Here is a 21,811-nt window from a genome sequence, read left to right as displayed (position 1 = left end):
ATATTTTTTATTGTGGGTTGACATGTCTGCCACCACTGAGTGAGAGAGATGGGTAGAATGTTAGATTATGACAACAAATTAAGCTGGATGTTCGTCCTTATTTTCCACGAAACTGCTCTTGGTGCTCATTTTTAGCTCCCAGTAAGGTTTGGACTTCAATTAATGATGAATATGGTGAGATAATTTGTGAATTTTTGTGACTAAAAATGCTTACCATTTTCATTTTTTAATAAGACAAAAATGAATTATAATTTTTAGGTTGATGAATGCAGCACAGGAACAGGGCCTTGTCAAGTCAGTAAACATGCTAAAAACTGCATTGTGTTTTGATGCAAGTGCATTTTGGTATCTAAGTATAAATTTGTTTGGGATTGTGTTTTGTGATTCTGTAGTGTTAGTGAATCGAAAACTTAAGGGTATTTTAAGAAAAAAGGAATTGTCCGTCTAAAGTAAATCTGTTCAACAGAGTTGCACTTGCACTTGCACTGTTTGCAGTTGTGGTGTGTGATGACTGTAATTCAAGTTGCAATGTCACATTGCAACTTGAACTACAGTCACACTTTAAAGAAACACATTGAATGTGTTCGTGGAGACGATTGCGGAATGAACCTCATAGTTCTAGGAGTAAGTTGCGATCATTACCCTCGATCCTCAGACCTCTGCAACCATTGATGGGGATAATCACAATTTAGGACCTAGGTACCCGTGTGGAATGTCTTTATATTTTGTTTTATTGCAGCACAGCCATAACTCTTGTTATTAACAACAAAACAGATTTGGTGGTATGTTACTTTTGTTTTGTTGCATTATCAACAAGTCCTGGGAAATTCTGAAAAAGACAATGCAAAAGTTCTACTAAATGTTGTTGCGTATGTTTATAAATTAAATACTCCTCATAGAGGAAACCTCAAAAATGCAACTCTCTCATGGATTTAAATCAGTTACAAAAAAGTAAATCAAGTTACGCACGTTATACAGTAGTCAATTTGGATAATTTAAATACCTGGCTGGTTCAGATCTTCTCCTCTTTTTAATAGTTTAATAATAATAATAATAATAATACTAATAATTGTGGCTTCTTGTATAGCGCACATGTCCGTCACCCAGTGACGCTCCTGGCGCTGTAACATACAGTATTTCCTGCCAGATGTGGGACTACGTTTGAATTATGAGACCTAATTCTGATAGCACCATGTAATCAGATGCTTTACAAGGTGCTGTGGCGCAATTAGCTGCCGATAGAATAACCCTGTGGTTCTACTGATTTTTGTGTTTCAAACCGACAACAAAATTCATTAAAGGCAGTGGACATAATTATTGGCATAAAACCTTTCTTGACAGTGACGAGTAATGGGGAGAGGTTGATGGTATAAAACATTGTGAAAAACGGCTCCCTCTGAAGTGCCATAGTTTTAGAGAAAGAAGTAATTTTCCACGAATTGAATTTTGAGACCTCAGATTTAGAACTTGAGGTCTCAAAATCAACTATGTAAACGCACACAACTTCATGTGACAAGGGTGTTTTTTCTTTCATTATTATCTCGCAACTTCAATGACCAATTGAGCTCAAATTTTCACAGGTTTGTTATTTTATGCATATGTTGAGATACACCAACTGTAAAGGCTAGTCTTTGACAATTCCCAATAGTGTCCACTGCCTTACAGTTTTTGTAATTTTGTCATAATATGATATTTTGTAGATTATTTATGCCTTGCTAGGTCAGGAACAAACAAAGAAGAGTGTTTAAATGTTGCACTACATGTAGTGAACAAATGTCTTTACTTTTTATAACAAGCAATTCTTGTATGACAATAATATTCATTTGAGTTACTAACATTTGCATTATTCACATTTAAGTGGGGTGGAAATTTCCATGAAACACTCCGCCTCGACCTGGTAAAATGTCAGGAAAATTAATAAAAAAACAGAAAATTAATTTAAAAAAACAGAACATTTATGAAAAAACAGAAATAAATAATTTTGTTTTTTGGAAGCATTTGAAAAGTCAATTCAGTCCCAAACCTTTTTTTCTAACATCTTTGTGTAAGCAAAGGTTTTTTATATGTGGCCGCTTTTGGCAGTCGCTATAGTCTCTAATGGGATAAAGCAATTATTATTCATGTAGGGAGATGGCAGGGTTGGGGGGGGGGCTGGATTGGTTCTGCATTAGCCCTCAACTTAACTAGCACCCTCAGCTTTAAACTTCGTGTTAAATTTGTAAACTTTGAATTTGGAAAATGGAGTCGCAATAATAAAATAATTTGTAAATGCAAGCAGTAAATACAAATTTACAAACAATTTATTACGTTTGTGTACATTATATATATACAAATGTGAATGCATGTAATTACATGAACACAGCATACTGCGCTTCATGATTTGTTATGACTTCTATCTTCAACATACAGTGACACTCAAAAATACATCAGTTCATTTCCTGGATCTGCGTAACTTTGTGTCAGGCCTGATCAAGGTTTGCTCTTAACATTTTTAGTGGGGTAAAAACCCAGTTGTTGTGAGTTGATAAGTTTCCACTACTAAAATTTATTATTTAACCACAGCCGTTCAAAATTGCCTCTTTGTCTGAATAAATTTTTAACCTTATCACCACTCTGTTCTTGAAAGAGTCTGATGGAATTTTAATTATTATGCAGTAGACATTATTGCTCATAAGTTTGGGTAATTTCTTCACCCAGCAGTTGCACTGATGGCTCTGAGCATCCTACGCATGTAGAACCACCATTCCTCATACGATCAACCTGAACAACCTCAAATGAATGCTGCAAACCGCAAAAATGTTCCTGGCAACCATCAAGGGCAAAGCGTCATGAACCAAGAAGGGCAAGGCTACATGAATGCTGCAATGGCTGCCGCTGGGAACCAAGGCTTGGGGTATACCACTGTACCTATGGGATGGAATCGTACTATATGGGGAGATGGCTCGGTCGTCTACGTAAGGTGAGAATAACATCTCAGTGTTTTGTAGACCTGATGTTTATTGAAAACACCGGGCAATTGCCTCCACTGCCCCTGGTTTCTGCCTTGGTGCTCCTTGTAACGTTTAAACTAAAATTTACAATTTCCTCACAGAAAAAAAGGCATTGGTGCCCTTGCACTTTCTAGAACAAAGAATCAGGCCTGGTTTTGTGTATTTATAGGCTAGATGTATTATGAGGAAGCACTACAGTACACACAGTTTATAAAACTCTTTTAACATTTCATGTACCATTGTTGACATAAATTAGCTGTAAAAACATTGATATTCTGTCAGCCTAGCTTTAACCATTTAGCACTCGCACATTATTTTAAAGGAACACGTTGCCTTGGATCGGTCGAGTTAGTCTTTGAAAAACGTTTGTAACCGTTTGGTATAAAATGCATTTAGAAAGATATTTTAAAAGTAGAATATATTGATCCACACAAGTATCACTCGAAATTGCGTGGTTTTCCTTTTACCTCGTCGACTAACACAGTCGGCCATTTATGGGAGTCAAACTTCGGCCATTTATGAGAGTCAAACTTTTGACTCCCATAAATGGCCGACCGTGTTAGTTCGCAAAGTAAAAGGAAAACCATGCAATTTCGAGGCAAATTTGTGTGGATCATTGTATTCTACTTTTACAACATCTTTCCAACCATATGCATTTTATAGAAAACGGTTACAAAACGCTTTTTATAGACCAACTCGTCCGATCCAAGGCAACGTGTTCCTTTAAGTACCTTTACATTGTGTAATTTTGCGTCATGTGTAGTTCTTTCAAAGCAGCAGGAAAGTCACAAGGTTTTCCAATGTGCCTAGAAATCCTTTGATAAATTTCATTGTGATCACTTTCATGTATAACACGTTTTATTTATTTTGTAGTGAATAACATTATCTGTCAATTGATTTGCACAGTTGATTTGTTTCCCTAATACCAAATTAAAGATTTGAGTTTGAAAATATAATACAGATCAACTAAAATAAGGAACCATTGTTTACGTGTTTGACACTTGAGTTCGTTAAACGGAAGTTTCGTACATGTAGTCGGACAAATTGAAATATTTTAACATTTTTGCATTATGGCAAATTCGATAAGAGAATGAAAACCATGCCCTTGAAAGAATACAGCGGTGTATAGAGGGCAGTGACTTCATGGTAGGAAAATGGGAAAATCTGGGGTATAGATTGGAAAGAAAGACAAAACTATCAATTATGAAAAGACATACATGTACAACGCATGAAAGTATGAACACAATTAAACAATATAGAAAGGTTTGCGGTAATACCAAGTAATGACTATCTCTAATGAGTTGGGGTAGTTCTGAAAAGAACCGCTGGTTTCAACTCGACGTTTCGATCAGTATGCTCTGATTGTCCCAGAAGACGATCAGAGCATACTGACATGACTGATGGTGTTCCGCAAACCTTTCTATATCGTATTTCCACCATGCAAAGTTTCAAATCCTACTTACAATCAAACAAACGCAAATGTTTTTCCAAGCGTAGGCCTATGGTTTTTATATTTTGACAAAGTATGAATGTTAAATCTGAATTCACTTTGTTGGATGCGTGCTCACAGTCGTCAGGTCGTAGCAGGAATGAATGCACTTGTAACAGAGTAAGCACATGTATGCTTTATAAGGAGTGTATGGAGACTAAGAGGGGTTTGCCTTGGTTGGTTTTTGTCTTTTTTTCCCAATTTTGTTTTAAAGCTTTCAAAAATCGATGTATAAAGTTAATTGGGACGCAAACAAAATCTTTCAAGTTTTCCTAAATGAACCTGATTAATAATTGTACATACTGTGCGTACAGTTAAATATATATTGTACGGTAGTAAATGTAATGTGGTTGGAAATAAGGAAATTTTATTTGTGTTGTTTTCCTTTCAAATAATTTAATGTAAAATTGTTCTATGGTCAGTTTGATTTTAAGGAAATTTCACCAGACAATTCCGCATTTGTTTGCTCTTCCAAATAAGACATGGGTTTTTTTTTTTGTAGAGTCCACTCGAATGATGCTTTTTTTGCATTATAAAGGCTTAAATCTAATCTACACCATGCATCAGTGTTTAAATTCAACATATGTTTCCTATACTATATCCCTCAGTCCAAGTGGCCACCTTCTGCATTGTGCCGATGAGCTTCAGCGATACCTCCTTGCAGAAGGCACTTGCAAATGTGGATTAGAATGTCCGCTGATCATCGATAGAGTGTTCAACTTCAACCCTAGGGTGCCGGCAAGACCCAAGCTACCATCTGACATCCTTCAGCGGAGTCATCTCCAGACTCTCTGCAAGCATAGACATAAGTTAGTTGCCATGGCAGCGGGGCTTCAGGGGAACGAGGAGAGCCTGACAAACATCGGTCCGCCTGGGGGAGGCTTGGCAGCGCCTGGGAGAAGCAAAGGTCGGTATCAGATATTTTGATGTTTGACTTTGATACCTGTTTACTAGTATTGTATTGTAATTTTATGGCAATGAGTACAGTTTAGTATTTGTTTATGCATAATGCACATGTATACATGTGTATTAGTCTCCAAGTTGAATTTTTTTTAAGTTTCATTAGGCACTGAACACATTTGGTAATTGTCAAAGACCAGTCTTCTCACTTGGTGTATCCCAACATAAGCATAAAACCCTGTGAAAATTTGAGCTCAATTGGTCATCGAAGTTGCGAGAAAATGATGAAAGAAAAAACACCCTTGTTGGACGAATTTGTGTGCTTTCATTACCAAATATGTACCTTCCTTTTAACTAATAGAGACAAGATTTATCACACTCTCTTGTTGCCTGTCTCTCTTCCCCTCCACTATATTAAAATAAGGAAAATAAAATAAAGCAAATAAATTAAAAAAACAAATTAGTGGGTTATTTATAAACAAAATTGGTTATTAATTTTCTTTATTTTTTATGAATAATTAAAAACAAAGTATCATTAAAAATCGCAAAAGAAGGTTACACTATTAAACCATGCAATAATAAATTGCTACAGTTGTAGCCTGGGCATTAAAAACATGAATCAAAAAATGCTAATTGTCATCAACTTTAACAGATTTAACAGATTTCATACTATTCAATTGTAAAAAAACCAATTTGCACTGTAAAGACTTGTCGATAAAGCCAAGCAAGAGAAAAGAGATATGTATGGAATGCCAACTTAGTGTGATCCTAACAAGTCTAAAGTTGTTGTGTTTGGGTGTGGGGTTTTTTCCTTAGGCAGTCATGAAAAACATTTCAACACTAAACTTTTTTTACTAAACACAATATGTCATGATCTCAAAATGACCCAATTCAGGTTGTTGAAAGTGCGGTTGTACATTAAAATGTTTTGTCAAATAATCTTAAAGGTATATACTGTATGCTTTAGATTTGTTCACAATGCTTTTGAATGAATTTTTTTTCTTTTCTTTTTTCTAAAAAGTGAAAATTCCAAGGAGTAGTCAACAGAATATTGGATGTGTAACTTTTACTAGGTCTGTTCTAAAATTCCTACTGTGTTGTTTTTTATGCAGCAGGAGTGAAGAGGGCAAGGTCAAAGTCGAAACCCGAGACTGGCGGTGATTTTCAGTATCCCAACCTTTCAGTGTCGCAGATCTTAGCACTACAACAAGGCAGGCACCAGCACCATCCGCAAAACATCACCAAACATATGCCTTCAATGGAATCCATCCCTTATGATCATCGCTTGCATCAGCAGCAGCACAGCCTCGAGTCACATCAGAGACAGGCTCAGATGCGCTTCTTGCACATGCAGCATCAGGAGCTTATGCAGCAGCACCAGCAGCAGCAGCTTCTGCTTCACCACCAGCAGCTTACACGCCAGGCATCCCCACGCAGGGGAAGCCAGGAATCTCTCCATTCGCCTATTGATCAGTGCTCTGTTGAACATTGGGACGGAAGGGTGCTACACTCGAGCCCAACCCTTCGCTGTCCGAACATACCGTTTACCCGAGGTGCTGAGGTAGCACCACAGAACACACCTACTGCTGCAAGTCCACACAACACTGTTTCAAGGTCGAGAAAAAGAAGCGGATCAAGCGGTGAACTTACCGTCAGTCCAAATGAAATGCAAACACTCCATAACCATGGTTCCTTCTCATTCCCCTTTCATGGGGAGGTACATGGGCCTGTTGTGGACGGACAGAATATGGTCGGCATGCACCTGGATGGATGTTCTCCGAGCGTGATTCCATTACTCAGCAACATGTACCATAATCAAAACAGGGCTTCCTCGACTGCTGCTAATATGAGCAATAATCCAGCCTTGTTTGCCAATAGAAATGATGTGGCCTTCTATATGCAAGACCGGTCGAAAAAGAGCCTTGTTGTACCTGGCCAGGACTCGGAAGAAGCTGCACCAATTGAGTCAACAAAACCTGTGGACAAATCTAAAGCAGATAAAATGAGCACCTCAGTCACCCCAAAAGACAGCAACCCGACTTATAGCATCAAGTCCAGCTCTATGCACAACACAAAAACAGATCCAAAACTTCCAGTTGGTAATATATCACTGCAAGAAATATTTAACCAGTCACTTGAAGGAAGTGCCTTCCCAGCAAGTAGTCTACTTTCAGCTGCAGCTAAAGCCCAATCAGCAAAGCAATCTCAACCTCCTGAAAGTCCTGCACCCCATCATGCAGGCGACCTGATGTCTGGTATGGGCTTATTTAACGACAACACGCCTAACGTAACACCGGACAGCTCGAAACATGAAATAGCACCTTCACAGATAAGCGCAAAGAGAAAGCAAAGTGTGGAATCATTAAAACTCTCTGACGCTGCTGTGGCAACTGAGACCAGCAGTGAAGGTAGCACATCTGCCGTTGAGAATATCAGTGAGTCCCCAATACAGTGCCTGGAGAATGCTGTACTCAATTTAGAAGACCAGCCTCACGTAGCGAACGTAGTTCCCTTTCCAGAAGGCGCAACTTTTTCTCCTGAGCGAAAGAGAATAAACACAAAGAGCATTGAGGATGCCATCGATGGCTGGACCAAGAGACCGCGATTACACAGTAGTGACAGCTCACATGGACGTGCCTCTGTTGAATCTGAGACAATACAATCAGAAGTTGCTTTATCAACTCACAAAGTGCCTGAGATGAACACGGACAGACTTTTCCTAATGCACCAGTATGAGTCGACCAAGGTAACAGGCTCATACAATGTTGTGTGTTCGACCGGAAAATCAACAAACCTGGGTGAGCATCAATCAGTGGATGAGTTAGCCAGGTTAAAAAAGCAGCAGGAATGGTGCGCAGCCATGATCAGAGCAAATCAACAACACGGTACCGGAAATGTTTCACAAATTGAGCAATTCCCAACAGATCCACAGATGGGACTTCCCCACATTAGGTCAAGAGGTCTACAGGAGCTCCAACACATTGCCATGGGTGGTGGCCCTTTTCCCAGGATGCCAGGTATGCAACAGCATCCCAACTATGCCCAGACACATCAGTTTCCAAATCGCTTTATCAATCCACAATTCGTGCATCCTAAGATGAATGTAATGCAACACCCGCGTGGAATGCCAAGGCCTTTCAGACTGGATACACCGGTAGAACAGATAGATCCTAAGATCCAACAGGGTGCAAATATGTGTAATAGTAACATTTTACAATCAATGCTACAGCAGCAACAACAGCAACATCTCCAGCAGTTGGGAATACCTCCGGGTAACTTTCACCATCCTGGTATGAAACAAGTGTGCCACGGAGAACCATCCATGCCAATGAAACAATTCCCAGATGTGGTAAATTTGACTAAAACTCACCAACATGGGTCTGCTACTCACAAATCCGGAACATCATCACAGCGCAGAAAAACTACAAAGGTTTTGAAGAGTACAGGAGGCTCATCAACAGGTGGTACCCCTGTTGTGGACCTTGATGACGAAGAGCCAAAGGATGCTGCTTACTGGGTGAAGGCAGCTTCTAAAGTAGGTGGAGTGAAGAAAGTGAAAGACATACTAGCAATGACAAGGTCATTAAAGAAACACAACAGTGAATCTGGACAGGTTGAAGCAATCTTTGAGGCTGTTCTGGATTCTGCAAGCGGTGGAATGAAGGTCATCATTAAAGAAGGCACAAGAGCGCAGCAGGGAAGCACAGACCAAGGGAAGGGATCCGACTCAAAAAAGACCCTTGTAAAGGAAACTATCCCTACCTCAGAAACTTCAGAAGTCTCTAACGTCATAAATGTTAAGAAAGTATCAGCTGAATTGTCTGATCCATCGGAGCTACACAAATCAGAGATTTCCTCACCAAACACAGAACTGAATGCTGGGGCAGGGCATGAAAGAGAAACTCCTAAAGAGTACTTGCAAACAACTTTCAAATCTGGATCTCAATTTGCAGAGAGTGATGAAACTAAGGATGCAGCAATCACTTTGTTAGACCTTGGCTCTTCAAACCCAAATTATCTGGATAACAAAGATAGGGAAGGGATGACTGTGATTGAGGAAAAGTCAGTGCTAGAAATGTCAATAACTCCAATGGACACCAAATCCGAGGATGGAGCTACTTTGGAATCAGAGAGTTGTTCTCCGGTCTTAGAGTTAAGAGAAGTGCAAAGCATCAGATCTCCTTGTGATGAAATAGTTGGTGATCGCCAAGTCTGTAACACTGTGCCTGAACAAACTGTCTTCCCATCAGTGGAACATGAACTGGTAGCTTGTGAGAGTGCTGGATTAGAAACATTATCAAACCAACCCTTAGTAGAACTAAGCGACAGTCAACAGACACCAACAGAAACTCTCAGTCTTGCAGCATCAACTGATACCCTGCAATCACCAAATATATGTGCTGATGATCAGAAGAGTTCAGAGATTGTCCAAAATGAAGATGGTACTGTAACAGATTCAGGTGAAGGTCAGCTTCATTTGGAATTCGAAGAGGACACTGACGAGTTTGAAGTCTCATATCAGACAAAAAGACTTTCAGAGGAAGCAATCAGCAAATCACAGGAACAGAGACTCACTGCATATGAAGCAATACCAAATACGAGTTCCACACCTCTTGATACATCCACAAGTGAACAAGTGGATCACGATTGCACATCAGACAGTTGTACTGAGCAGCAAAAATCCTCCCTTGTTGTTATAGATCCTGACAGTAAAGAAGAAGATCCTCAACAATCTTTAAAGGATACAGTCCCAAAATCCACTGAAGAGCCAAGAATTTCCCCTGAAACAGTTCCTGAAGTATTTGGTTCATGCAGCGATATGGGTTCATTACATGGTGAAGACAGCCACATGAGTTCAGGTAATCTGTCGTTAAACATTTCCACAGCTGAGATACCAGATGCTGAAGTACAGCGGGATCTTGATGCTTGGTGTTCGGGAGAAGACAGTGCGTCCCAGCATGAGAATGATCATGCCAGTGATCAGGAAGATACAGTACTTGTCATAGCATTAGGGGAATGCAGTGATGAAACAGGCGGCCTTATAGAGCATACAGAACCCAAGTCTTCAGAGGGTAGTGACACTGAGGTAACAGTCATGGAGGATCAGGCAATGGGTTCTGTTATAGGAAAAACTGATAAAGATCAACAGCAAACCCAAAAGATCAGTGAAACAGCTACACACACTATACCGATTGAGAGTGAACCAGCCGAGCAATACCAATCAAAAGACATTCAATCAATGACGGAAGGTGAAACGATGGACAGTGAACCAGGGAATGAAACGATAGACAAACAACTGGTTGAGGAGGATCAATCAATGGATTGTGAATCAGTCAAGTTGGATGGACCATCAAAATGTGAACCAGTAGAACAGGGCGAATCTTTGGATTGTGAACCAGTAAAACAAAAGCAACCATCGGAACTTGAACCGGTGAAAAAGGATCAAGCAATGGACTGTGAACCAGTGAAACAGGAACAATCGCCGGAGTGTGAACCAGTGAAGGAGGAACAATCGTCGGAGTGTGAACCAGAGAAACAGAGTCCCTCATCGAGTTGTGAACCAGAGAATGAGGATCAGTCAGTGGAGTGTGAACCAGTGAAAGAACGATTTGAGTCTAAATCCGAGATGCAGAATCAATCATTGGGCTATGAATCACTAAAGCAGGATCAATCATTAGAGTGCGAACAAGTGAAGCTAAATCAATCATCACACTGTGAACCAGTTCATCCAGATCATTTATCGGAGTGTGAACTAGTGAATCAGGTTGAATCATCTGAGTGCGAACCAGTGAAGGAGGATCAATCAGTGGACTGTGCACCAGTTCAGCAGGATGAATCATTGAAATGTGTACCAGTGAAGCAGGATCAATCCTCAGACCGTGCACCAGTGAAGGAGGATCAATCATCAGACTGTGAACAAGTGAAGCAGGACAACCCTTTGAAGTGTGAACCAGTGAAGCAGGATCAATCAGTGGAGTGTGCACCAGTAAAGCTGGATCAATTACCAGAATGTGAACCAGTGAAGCAGGACGAATCATTACACTGTGACTCGGGGAATCCGGATCAATCATCAGACTGTTTACCAGTGAAGCAGGATCAAGTTCCGGAGTGTGAACCAGTGAATCCCGATGAGTCATCGAGGTGTGAACCAGTGAAGCTTGATCAAGCGATGGAGTGTGAACCAGTGAAGCAGGATCTAGTAATGGATTGTGAACCATTTCATCAAGATCGAGCAACGGAAAGTGAACCTTTGGAAAAGGATCATTCATTTGAATCTGAAGCAGTGATGTCGGCTCCAACGATGGAATGTGAACCTTTTCTACAAGACCAGGCATCAAAAAGTGAACCAATGACGCAAGATGAAGGCTATGATCCATCTACAAGTAACGATAAAGTATTGACAGTAGATCAAGTGTTAGAGGGTAATTCAAAGTCAGAAGATGAGTTCATGGACCATGATTCATTGGAGACTGATCAACCTGTAGACTCTGAACATATGACCCACGATTGCATAACGAGTCGTGAACAATCAAATCTCACCCAGAACCTTGAACAAAGCGGAGAAGTGAAAACCTCAGTGCAACCAATGGATAGAGAACAGGCTGTGAGCGAGAACTTGAGAGATGACAGCCATCAGTGTCCAGAAGACTACAACATTGAACCAATGGACGAAGGTGAATCATTACATGCGGATCAGCCAGTCCGGTTGGACAGCGAATCTACAATCAGTAACTCTATGAAACAAGACAGTGGACCAGTAACTCGAGATCATTTAACAGTAAGTGAACTTGGCAAACAAAATCTTGTTACTGATGATCAACCAGAGGAAACTGAGAGCAATGCACCAGTGGAAGATGACACAAATCCATTCCTGGAAAACGATGAAAGTAATCCAGTTGGTCAAGAAGGTGAACAGAGCGAACAAGGTGATGAAGTTGAACCAGCTGATAGTACACATTTAGATCAAGTCCCTTTGCTTGAAACCGTTAAAGGTAACGATCTGGATGAAGCAACTGTGTTAGAGTCGCACCTTGTTGAGAACCATGAAGTAAAGGGGGAAGACACATCTGTAGATATTGAGTCACAAAATGATGAGGACACATCTGGGTTAGGACAAGATCAGCAAAGTCACGTGGTGCTACATGATGCAGCTGTAGAAGAGTCTGCAGAAAATACCGAGACGGTTGCTCAAGATCACTTGGAGGAAACTGAACGAGACAGCTCATCAGGGCATGATGAACCTAACATACAAGATAGCTTGGGTTGCTGTGAATCTGTGGAGCAGAGTTTCTCAGAATTAGACAACACGGAACCAGAGAGAAAAGTTTTTGACACGGGTGGACAATCTACTCTGAGCCCTCAAGCAGAGAAAATAGATGAACCGCTGGAAAAGGAACAAGAACCAGTTCAAGTCAGTATGGTTTATGTTCAAGCGATGGATCAAAATGAGTTGTTGAAAGTCGATGAAGCTGTTTCCGAAAATGTGTTCCGTACAAATCACAACATAAGAGAGGATAATGTAAACAACAACAGATCCACTGAGAGCTTGCCATATGAAGACATGGGTAATTTTGAGAGTGGGATGTCGTCTGCTGATTCAGAATTTCAAAGTAAAAGTACGCCAGCTTTGTCAAACACAGCAGCTGATGTTTTACTCTCGGATTTGCAGGAAGATTCTGAAATGGCTCCAGAAAAATCCATCGAGGAAGTTGACGTCGAATTGGAGTCTAAATTGGAGTCTATTGATAAACCTGAGGTCGAACCTCTTGAAACTATTCAAGTTGATTTATCGAGCACTGAGAGTGATTCTGGTGCTCACAGAAGTAGCCCATCGCCTGCAGTTGGCGATGACTGCCCACTGTCTCCAACAACTCATTCTAGCCAAGAACTTGGGACTGATGATATATCGACCCAGTCAACATCAGAACTGTTGTCTTTTGATGATTTAATAACTCCAAGTGCATCGAACGGACCATCAAGTCTCGACACTATTGAAAGAGATTCTTCATCTGAAGTCTTCAATCACTGTGAAATGGCCGAAGCATCTGATTCTCTTATCGAAAACTCCCTTGAGCCTTTCAAAGACAGATCCAGTCCATTTGAGCCAGCTTCAAACAAAGAAAGCGGCTTACCAAATGGGCTGGTCGAACCGCAGCGCTTGGATGATATTCCTGTGGGTTCTCTAGCAGGGCAGACATCAGATCACTTGAACCAAGACGACGTTGCTGGTGTAGGTAGACAGTCGGGGTTGGATGACGAACAGGAGAATAGAGAGAACACGCCTCTGGTGGAGGAGCCATCAGTGCAGGAGATCTGTACAGTCAGGAGAGAGCCAATCTTAAAGAGGACTATTGGGGAAACACCAAAGAGCATGATGTCTGCCAAGGAGGCGGGGTTCAAGAAGGAACGCCTGACCACGGAGGCACCTACAAGAGTACTACGTGGCAATGTTCGAACAGGTAAGCACATTAGCCTTTTTGAGAAATGGTGGACATTTTAGGTTTGCACTGTGTGGTTTGGGTGTCTACAGACAAATTTAACTAAACCAAATAGTGTCATAGTATTGTGTTCATCATATCTAAAAATGGCTTATTGTTGGCTATTAAAAGTGTTTTGGATGTCAAAGTGAAAAAGGTATGACACAACATTTTTCTAAAAACAGGATTGGTGCATGAATTGAAACAGCGCCGCAGACAAAAGATTCTCAAATCTTTGCATGTTGGTCATCAGGCCTTGAACTTCCCTCGTGAAGGGGCACAGCAATTTTCCTCTGATAAGGGGCACTTCTATGGGGAAAATGCAAGTTTTTGTTGGAACTTTGCAAGCAGAGGGCACCACAGCAAAAGCACAGGGCACCAGCAATTGCTGTGGGTGCATACGGTTATTTCAAAGACTGTGTCATTCAACTTACTATTTAAACATTATTTGCAGCACAATTAAGATTAATTTAAGATTAGATTAAAATATTTATTGTCATGATAAAAAACATGAAATTTGTCTTCCCTGTGTAAAAGGATAATTTTTACACAGGGTGGTTGCCACAGAGCAGCGCCCTCATTTATTGGCTAAAGAAATAATAGACAACTTTATATTAGAGATATTTTGACTTCAAAATAAGTTTTAAAGTAACTCATTAGGAGATATTGTTTATTTACATTGTTTTGTTATTTTACAATTGTGTGTTTCAGATCCTTCCTCAGAGTTTTCCTCATCAATGTTCCCTCGTCACTTGGAGATCGGTGACCTTGTGTGGGGACCCATTCGTGGCTACCCATCTTGGCCAGGAAAGCTCGTCAGTGAGGCTGAGGTCAGAGGTCGTTCAAGGAGAGAAGAAGGAAAGGTAGGTTGATAACGAAGTTCCAAGTTAAGCTGCTGTCAGTGAAGATAATAATGAGAAGTCCCCTAGATCCACCAAGCGAAAGTAGTATATCTGGTCGATTTCCCACCTTCTGCCCACTTAGTAGTTAATAAGCTAGACATGGTTTTTTTGAGAACTGAGAAGTCTTTCGAATTCTGAAAAATCTACTCCATGGCAGTAGAATATACAGCAAGGCAAGTTCTCAAAAGAGCATAATCTACCTGGCAAGTAGATAAACACATAGTGTTATCATAAACCAATATACATTGAAACCTCAACCTCAAATATGGGATATTCATTTAAAAGTAATGCATTTAAAATATACTTGTATGGTTTTTGCCCTTTTTCATTTTCCAGATGTGGGTGAGATGGTTTGGAGATCACAGCTGCACCCAGGTGGAGCCAGAGAAATTAAAGACGTTATCTGAGGGGCTTGAAGCTCATCATAGTGCCCGACAGAGCAATAGAAGGTACCACAATCCTATGCTGACGATAGACATCTCATTTTAAATAATGCCTTTTCATTTGGTTTGAGGATTGTTGGTCACGCATCATTCATAATTAAAACCATTACATAATCCTCATAGCCGATGCAAGAACACAATCTTGTGCATGGCAGGGCCTTTCCTGTCGTGGCCCCAGGATCTGGAACAGTCTTCCTTACAATGTCAGACAATCACATACAATACAGTCTTTCAAAATTCACTAAAATCTCACCTGTTTACAGAGCTTACCGTATGGTGCCATGTGCAATGACTGTAGGAATATGGTTCATATATAAATGTTAGTATTTATTGAATCTTATACAATTTGTTGACAAAGCAAATAATTAATGTTTTGTATTCTTGCGATTGAGAGAATATTTTTCTCAAGTTGAAAGATGGCGAAGCTGTGTTAAATGGGACGTTTCATCTTTTAACTGATAAAAATATTCTCTCCATTGTACTCATAAAGATTCATTATTCGTACAATATTTTACAGGTCACAGACATATGTAGATTACTACCATTGTAATTTAACTGGTTTGTATTTGTAATGTTAATGTTTGTCCATCTGATTGGGTTTTTCAGCAGGGGTCGTAGGTTGAATAGTACACTAGAAGCCGCCATCCAAGAAGCCATGAATGAATTAGACAAGAAGATGGAACAAGTAAGTGTAATCCCTTCTCCTCCATCCCTTCAGAGCATGATCTTACATTAAACTCTTGAGGGGTTTACTAGGATCATGGTAAATCAACACCCAAACTGTTGAATGGTGGTATGCCTGAATCTATGCAAAGATCAGGACCACCTTCACAGTTTTGCTTACTGTTAGCAAAGAATAGACCTTATGCATTGAAGCCGTCCGGCCACCATCTTAGAGGTAAAACGGTGACGAAACAATCGAGACGCACAGATTTGTACGTGCGGCGTACAGTATTGGCCAATGAACAACCTCCTTTTGACCTCGAAGTGAGGGCGCACTACTGAAATGACGTCATGTGCATAAGGTCTATTAGCGCGTGTGGAAGCATGGAATTCCGCACTTACGTCAAGTGTATTTCACACTCGTTAGCAGGGAGTTTTTGCTTGTGCGCGTGCAAACTCAACATTACTAGTCCTTTTTCACTTGCACAGCTAGCGCTTGCACAGTAAGCGAAGAATAGTCATCGTAGGCGCAAAGTTTGGTTGTAAGCAGAGCCATGGAATTGGGCCCGGTTTACGAGTGCAGCCTTCTGTAAACAAAATCAAAACATGCAGCTGCCTTTATATTCATGCGACTCAACAACGTCGTAGCTGCGTCCTTCACAATTCAGCTTCTCAGTTGCGAGTAAGGATGATTAGACTCCCAAGTTATAATGGCAATACTGTTTTTAGATTTGTTTCTTCACTATTTCAAAAAGTAGTCTATGATTTTAAGTTATTTTAAGGGTTAGACATTCCAAAGTATTCAAAGTTAACTCTAGCTCTGCCTGATGGGTATTATTATGATCGCGAGTGCTGGAGTGTATTTTTGGTGGTGGAGGGTTGGGATCCTCTTTCCCTAGGTAGGTCTGTATCCAGCCTCTGTCTCTTCTACAGATATTTTAATGGTAAATGTGCCATCAGTCAGTGTGCCAAAGAATGTTTGAGCGTGTAACCAGACTTTCTGCTTCTTCTCATCCGTACACTCTTGCTTTGGTGAGATGCAGAAGAAAGAGCTATTCCAACAGCTTTATTCCACGTACTGCGTCTCTTTGTAACTCAATGCCTGGTGCATGTTTCCATCCATCCTACATCTTGACTGTTTTAAAAGGAATGTCAATTCCTACCTTCAGCTCCCTTAAGTTATTTTCCCCTTGAATATTTTTCTTCCTGTAGCCCTTCACCAAGAGTGGCTTTTAGCCTTGTTTGCAAACAATGTATTACTTTACTTTACTAAATGTATAACTTTCCTTTAGGTCCAAGCAACTCTTTTATATTTCTGTAACTTGATCATTGTTGCCAACCTCTTGATTATTTTCCTTCCAATTTTCTCCAATCCTTGCAGGCCAAAGAAAGCAAAATGAAGCCAGTGCCTAAATCATCGAAACAGAAAACAAGATGCAAAAGACTAAGGTGATAAAGTGTAAATTATTCTGTACATAAATTTGTCAAATAAACTCTTGAATCTTTATGAAATGAAAAAGTTGACACAAAAATATGATTTGTATGACAATAATAATACTGTGTTATTTACCTTTTTAAAAAAAGGCCACTGTGCACGCAGAGTCACTCTCAAACGAAACATTTTGTTACGAGTTGAACAAATCATTCTGAAGATGTCTTTGAAAATTTAACCATTGACTTTCACTTATGCTAACTTTTATATCAAATTGAAAAATGATAATAAAGTTTAAAATTTAAATTGAAAGTTACCCTAGCCATAGGCAACCAACTGACTTATGTTTTTTTTATGGTGAAGTTTGTTTCAGGAATAATACGCATATTTATGCAGATTAAGTGAAGCCAGATTTAGGACTTTTTACTAAACCTTCTATAAAAAAAACTGCAATTTGATATTGTCATCATTGTTATTAGTCAGATTACGACTTTATTAATATTGCCAAATTAACCTTCAGGAAGGTACTTTTACTCTATATCCTAAATGATTTCTCTACCTGAGTAGTATTGTCTATTTCTCAAGATTATTTTTTGAATAATATTTTGCTTTGAACAAAGAAAAACAATGACTGGAGCCGGACATGAACCAACAACCTCTGGATTACTGTATCATCAGTCTGCCAACTGAGCTATCCAGCACTATGTTGGCAATCTCCATCTTTGTTCGGGGTGCCAGTCAGAAGCCAAATTTATTGTTGACTGTCAAGAAGCCAGGGATCACACCCAAGCTTACGATGCAACCTGGGAAGCGGCAACCAAGTTCAAGTCCTGCTCAAGTCAATTTTTCTTTGTTCCAACCCGACATATTTTAAAATTTACCCAGCAAGGTTCCCTTGTGGTTTATGTCTTGATATTTTATTTTAGCTCATCTGGACTTGTGTTCTTACCGTTTTATTATTTTGGTTTTCGTTACTGTTGTACAAAGAAATTCATTACTTTATAATTTATCTGTAAATACTTTTTAAGTTTATGTTTTCAGTTACCTTTTGTCATTTCCTTCAGAAGACATGAATTCACACCAAGCATTTTTTTATTTCAAAAAGCCTGTAGAATTGGTTTTGCTTTATTTTTTATTTTTAGTTGAAAGCACTTTACTTCTTTATGCTCCCCTGTGCAATAACAGTTTATTATTTAAACCATTTGAAGTGAAAAGTCCAAAACAATCAAAGATTTTTGAACTTTCACTTTGCCCTTGTCACCGGGTAGAAACAAGCCATTGATGCAAATAATATGATTTGTTTTTCCTTACAAAACTAACATTATTTTGGATTTCTTTTATATAAAAATTATATTCCAACAATAATCAGTGATAAAAACATTGAAACTGTCATCAAGTATGCCCAGATCCTCCCCTCCAGTCATCCAATTTTATTGACTCCCTTAAAGGCAGTGGACACTATTGGTAATTACTCAAAATAATTATTAGCATAAAACCTTTCTTGGTGACAGTAATGGGGAGAGGTTGATGGTATAAAACATTGTGAGAAAAGGCTCCCTCTGAAGTGCCATAGTTTTCGAGAAAGAAGTATTTTTTCACAATTTTGATTTCGAGACCTCAAGTTTAGAACTTGATGTCTCGAAATCAACCATCTAAAGGCACACAACTTCGTGTGACAATGGTGTTTTTTTCTTTCATTCTTATCTCGCAAGTTCGATGACCGATTGAGCTAAAATTTTCACAGGTTTGTCATTTTATGCATATGTTGAGGAACACCAACTGTGAAGGCTAGTCTTTGACAATTACCAATAGTGTCCAGGGTCTTTAAGCACAGCAATTTGTTTAGCTCAACAAAATTATGCTTACCTTAATAAATTACCAACCGAAATACTATTCCACATGTAGGATCTGTGATTTGTATCCCAATAATTTATGCTTAGCAGAAATTTGTTAAGCAATATTTGCTGCCTAAGCAACTTTATGAGCTTGAGCCTTGTGCCCAATTTCAAAGACTTGTAAGTACTGCTTAGATAGTTTGTGCTAAGGATCTGTGATTTGTATCCCAATAAATTATGCTTAGCAGAAATTTGTTAAGCAATATTTTCTGCCTAATCAATTTGATGAACTTGAGCCCTGTGCCCAATTTCACAGACTTGTAAGTACTGCTTAGATAGTTTTTGATAAGCAAAAAAATGAGCAGGATACCAGCCACACATGGTAAAAGTAGAATTGTGTTTTAGCTGCTAACCTTATTACAGTGAGGTCAACTTTGTAGTGCTTGCCCCTTTTTGTGCATAAGGGACATGAACTGACATATCGAGATGAACTACATTTTTTTTTCCATCATCACATAATCAAAGTGACTATTGATTTTTTTATAGCCTCCACAGTGCCATATACATTTATGTTATACATGTTTATCAGTGCTATTTCAGGAGTTCTTAAGCTGCAAATATGAACCAGTAAAACTTTAACCATTTTGTTTATAAATTGATCAAGTTTTACAGAATTATCAGGCAGTTTATGAATTCTGGTTCACTACTGTCTTAACTTTGGTTCTGATATTATAGATCAATAATAGTGCCATTTCAATAAATTATGACATAATGTAGTCTTTAAAGCCATTGGACCCTTTCGGTACAGAAAAAAAAGTTCACAGATTTACAAAAAACTTACAGGGTTTACAGAAGGTAGTGGTGAAAGACTTCCCTTGAAATATTACTCCATGAAATGCTTTACTTTTTGAGAAAACAGTAAAACAATATAAATTCTCGATAGCGAGAATTACGGATTTATTTTAAACACATGTCATGACACGGCGAAACGCGCGAATACACGGGTGGGTTTTCCCGTTATTTTCTCCCGACTCCGATGACCGATTGAGCCTAAATTTTCACAGGTTTGTTATTTGATATAGAAGTTGTGATACACGAAGTGTGGGCCTTGGACAATAGTGTTTACCGAAAGGGTCCAATGGCTTTAAATAGGGTTTTTATTGGTGGTGCTAATTAATTTCTCAGTCATACTAATCATAACATTATTTCAGTTGGAAATCATGACAAATTGTGGCCCTTTGTCTTGTGAAAATGACAGATAATTTTATGATCGTGAACAAACTTTAAAGTGTTTAAAAACTCACAAGTTTTTAAATCTGCCAAGTCTCAGATGACTGCAGATTTGTCAGTACTCTATATTGATGAATAGGGTCCAATTTCACAGGTTCGGTAAGCATAGTTTTTGTTACTCATTAGAAATAGGTAACCAGCCAAAATGTACCAGACAAAAAAACGGACATTGTTTAAACAAGAAGCAATTTGTCATCACCTGTTGTCAGAGTCATTTTCTTTCACAGGACAGTTTGCAAAACTTCTGTTAAAAATGAAAGAGGACAACATTGGATTTTAAAAGAGCAAGTACCCACACGTTATGTGAACCATGCATGAAATAACAAACATTATGCAGTTTAAAACCATTCGGTCATCGTAGTCATGAACAAAAAGTGGGGAAAAACATTTATTTCAGACATTTGGTGTTGGACTTCACTGTTTTCTTCATTTCTCAAAAATTATATCATTTCAGAAAAACACATTTCAAGAGAAGATTTCCTGCATGAACATTCTTTCCCCTGTGCAAATATGTGCACATTATTTGTTCACTCTTACCAATGTTGTGCATGCTCTTTAATGGACACCAATTGGTTCTTTTAAAAACTCATATGGCAAAATTAGACAAATACTAACTGTTTAATGGTGTCTATTTTTAGAACGTTTATATTGACATGCAGTCGCTTAATCTTTTCCTAACTCACTATCAGTTTTTAGAAGAACAGTTTCGGTTTCTCTCTGGAAAAGTTGAGAATTTTACTTATTTAAAATAAATTTACTTTTATTTTCTTCTATTCTTATTTTGAGTTGAACCACCCCGATTCATTGAAGTTGTTTATTAATTTTTGATTCTTTCCGTTTTTAACGTTATGAATGAACTTTTGATAATTGTTTTAATATATATATTTTTTTCAGCAGAGGTTGGGATGGCTTGGTGTTAAAGGCACTGTTCACTATTGGTAATTACTCAAAATAATTTTTAGCATAAAACCTTACTTGGCGACGAGTAATGGAGAGCTGTTGGTAGTATAACAAATTGTGAGAAACGGCTCCCTCTGAAATAACGTAGTTTTCGAGAAAGAAGTAGTTTTCCACGAATTTGATTTCGAGACCCCAGAATTAGATTTTGAGGTCTCGAAATCAAGCATCTGAAAGCACACAACTTCGTGTGACAAAGGTGTTTTTCTTTCATTATTATCTCGCAACTTCGACGACCAATTGAGCTCAAATTTTCACATTATTTTGTTTATGCCTATGTTGAGATGCACCAAGTGAGAACACTGGTCTTCAACAATTACCAATAGTGTCCAATGTCTTCAAGCACTCTGTAAAAATGAAAAAATTATGTCTATAAATGGTGCATTCAAAGTACTGTTTCAAGGGGGGGTCGAAGTTTTTTGTGAATAATATT

At 38.9% G+C, this 21,811-nt stretch overlaps 1 protein-coding gene across 4 annotated transcripts; it reads left to right on the top strand.

Annotated features, from left to right (window-relative positions):
• Positions 1-35: 35 nt before the first annotated feature.
• LOC117287928 lies at positions 36-17,950 on the top strand. 4 transcript variants are annotated; one of them, XM_033768562.1, is made up of 8 exons: positions 36-174; positions 2,701-2,959; positions 5,088-5,386; positions 6,495-13,838; positions 14,568-14,719; positions 15,095-15,207; positions 15,808-15,886; positions 17,246-17,950. In XM_033768562.1, exons 2-8 carry the CDS (start codon positions 2,775-2,777, stop codon positions 17,315-17,317), a joined length of 8,244 nt encoding a protein of 2,747 aa, XP_033624453.1. In that variant the 5' UTR covers positions 36-174; positions 2,701-2,774; the 3' UTR covers positions 17,318-17,950. The 4 variants fall into 4 exon arrangements, with proteins under 4 accessions (XP_033624453.1, XP_033624455.1, XP_033624451.1 ...); XM_033768564.1 differs by having other exon boundaries at positions 6,492-13,838; positions 15,811-15,886; XM_033768560.1 differs by having other exon boundaries at positions 6,492-13,838.
• Positions 17,951-21,811: the final 3,861 nt, after the last annotated feature.

The sequence above is a fragment of the Asterias rubens genome, chromosome 3, assembly GCF_902459465.1.
Source record: "Asterias rubens chromosome 3, eAstRub1.3, whole genome shotgun sequence".
Lineage (NCBI taxonomy): Eukaryota > Metazoa > Echinodermata > Asteroidea > Forcipulatida > Asteriidae > Asterias > Asterias rubens.
Note: the sequence above shows the minus strand (reverse complement) of the source record. Positions and strands in the feature narration are given on the sequence as shown.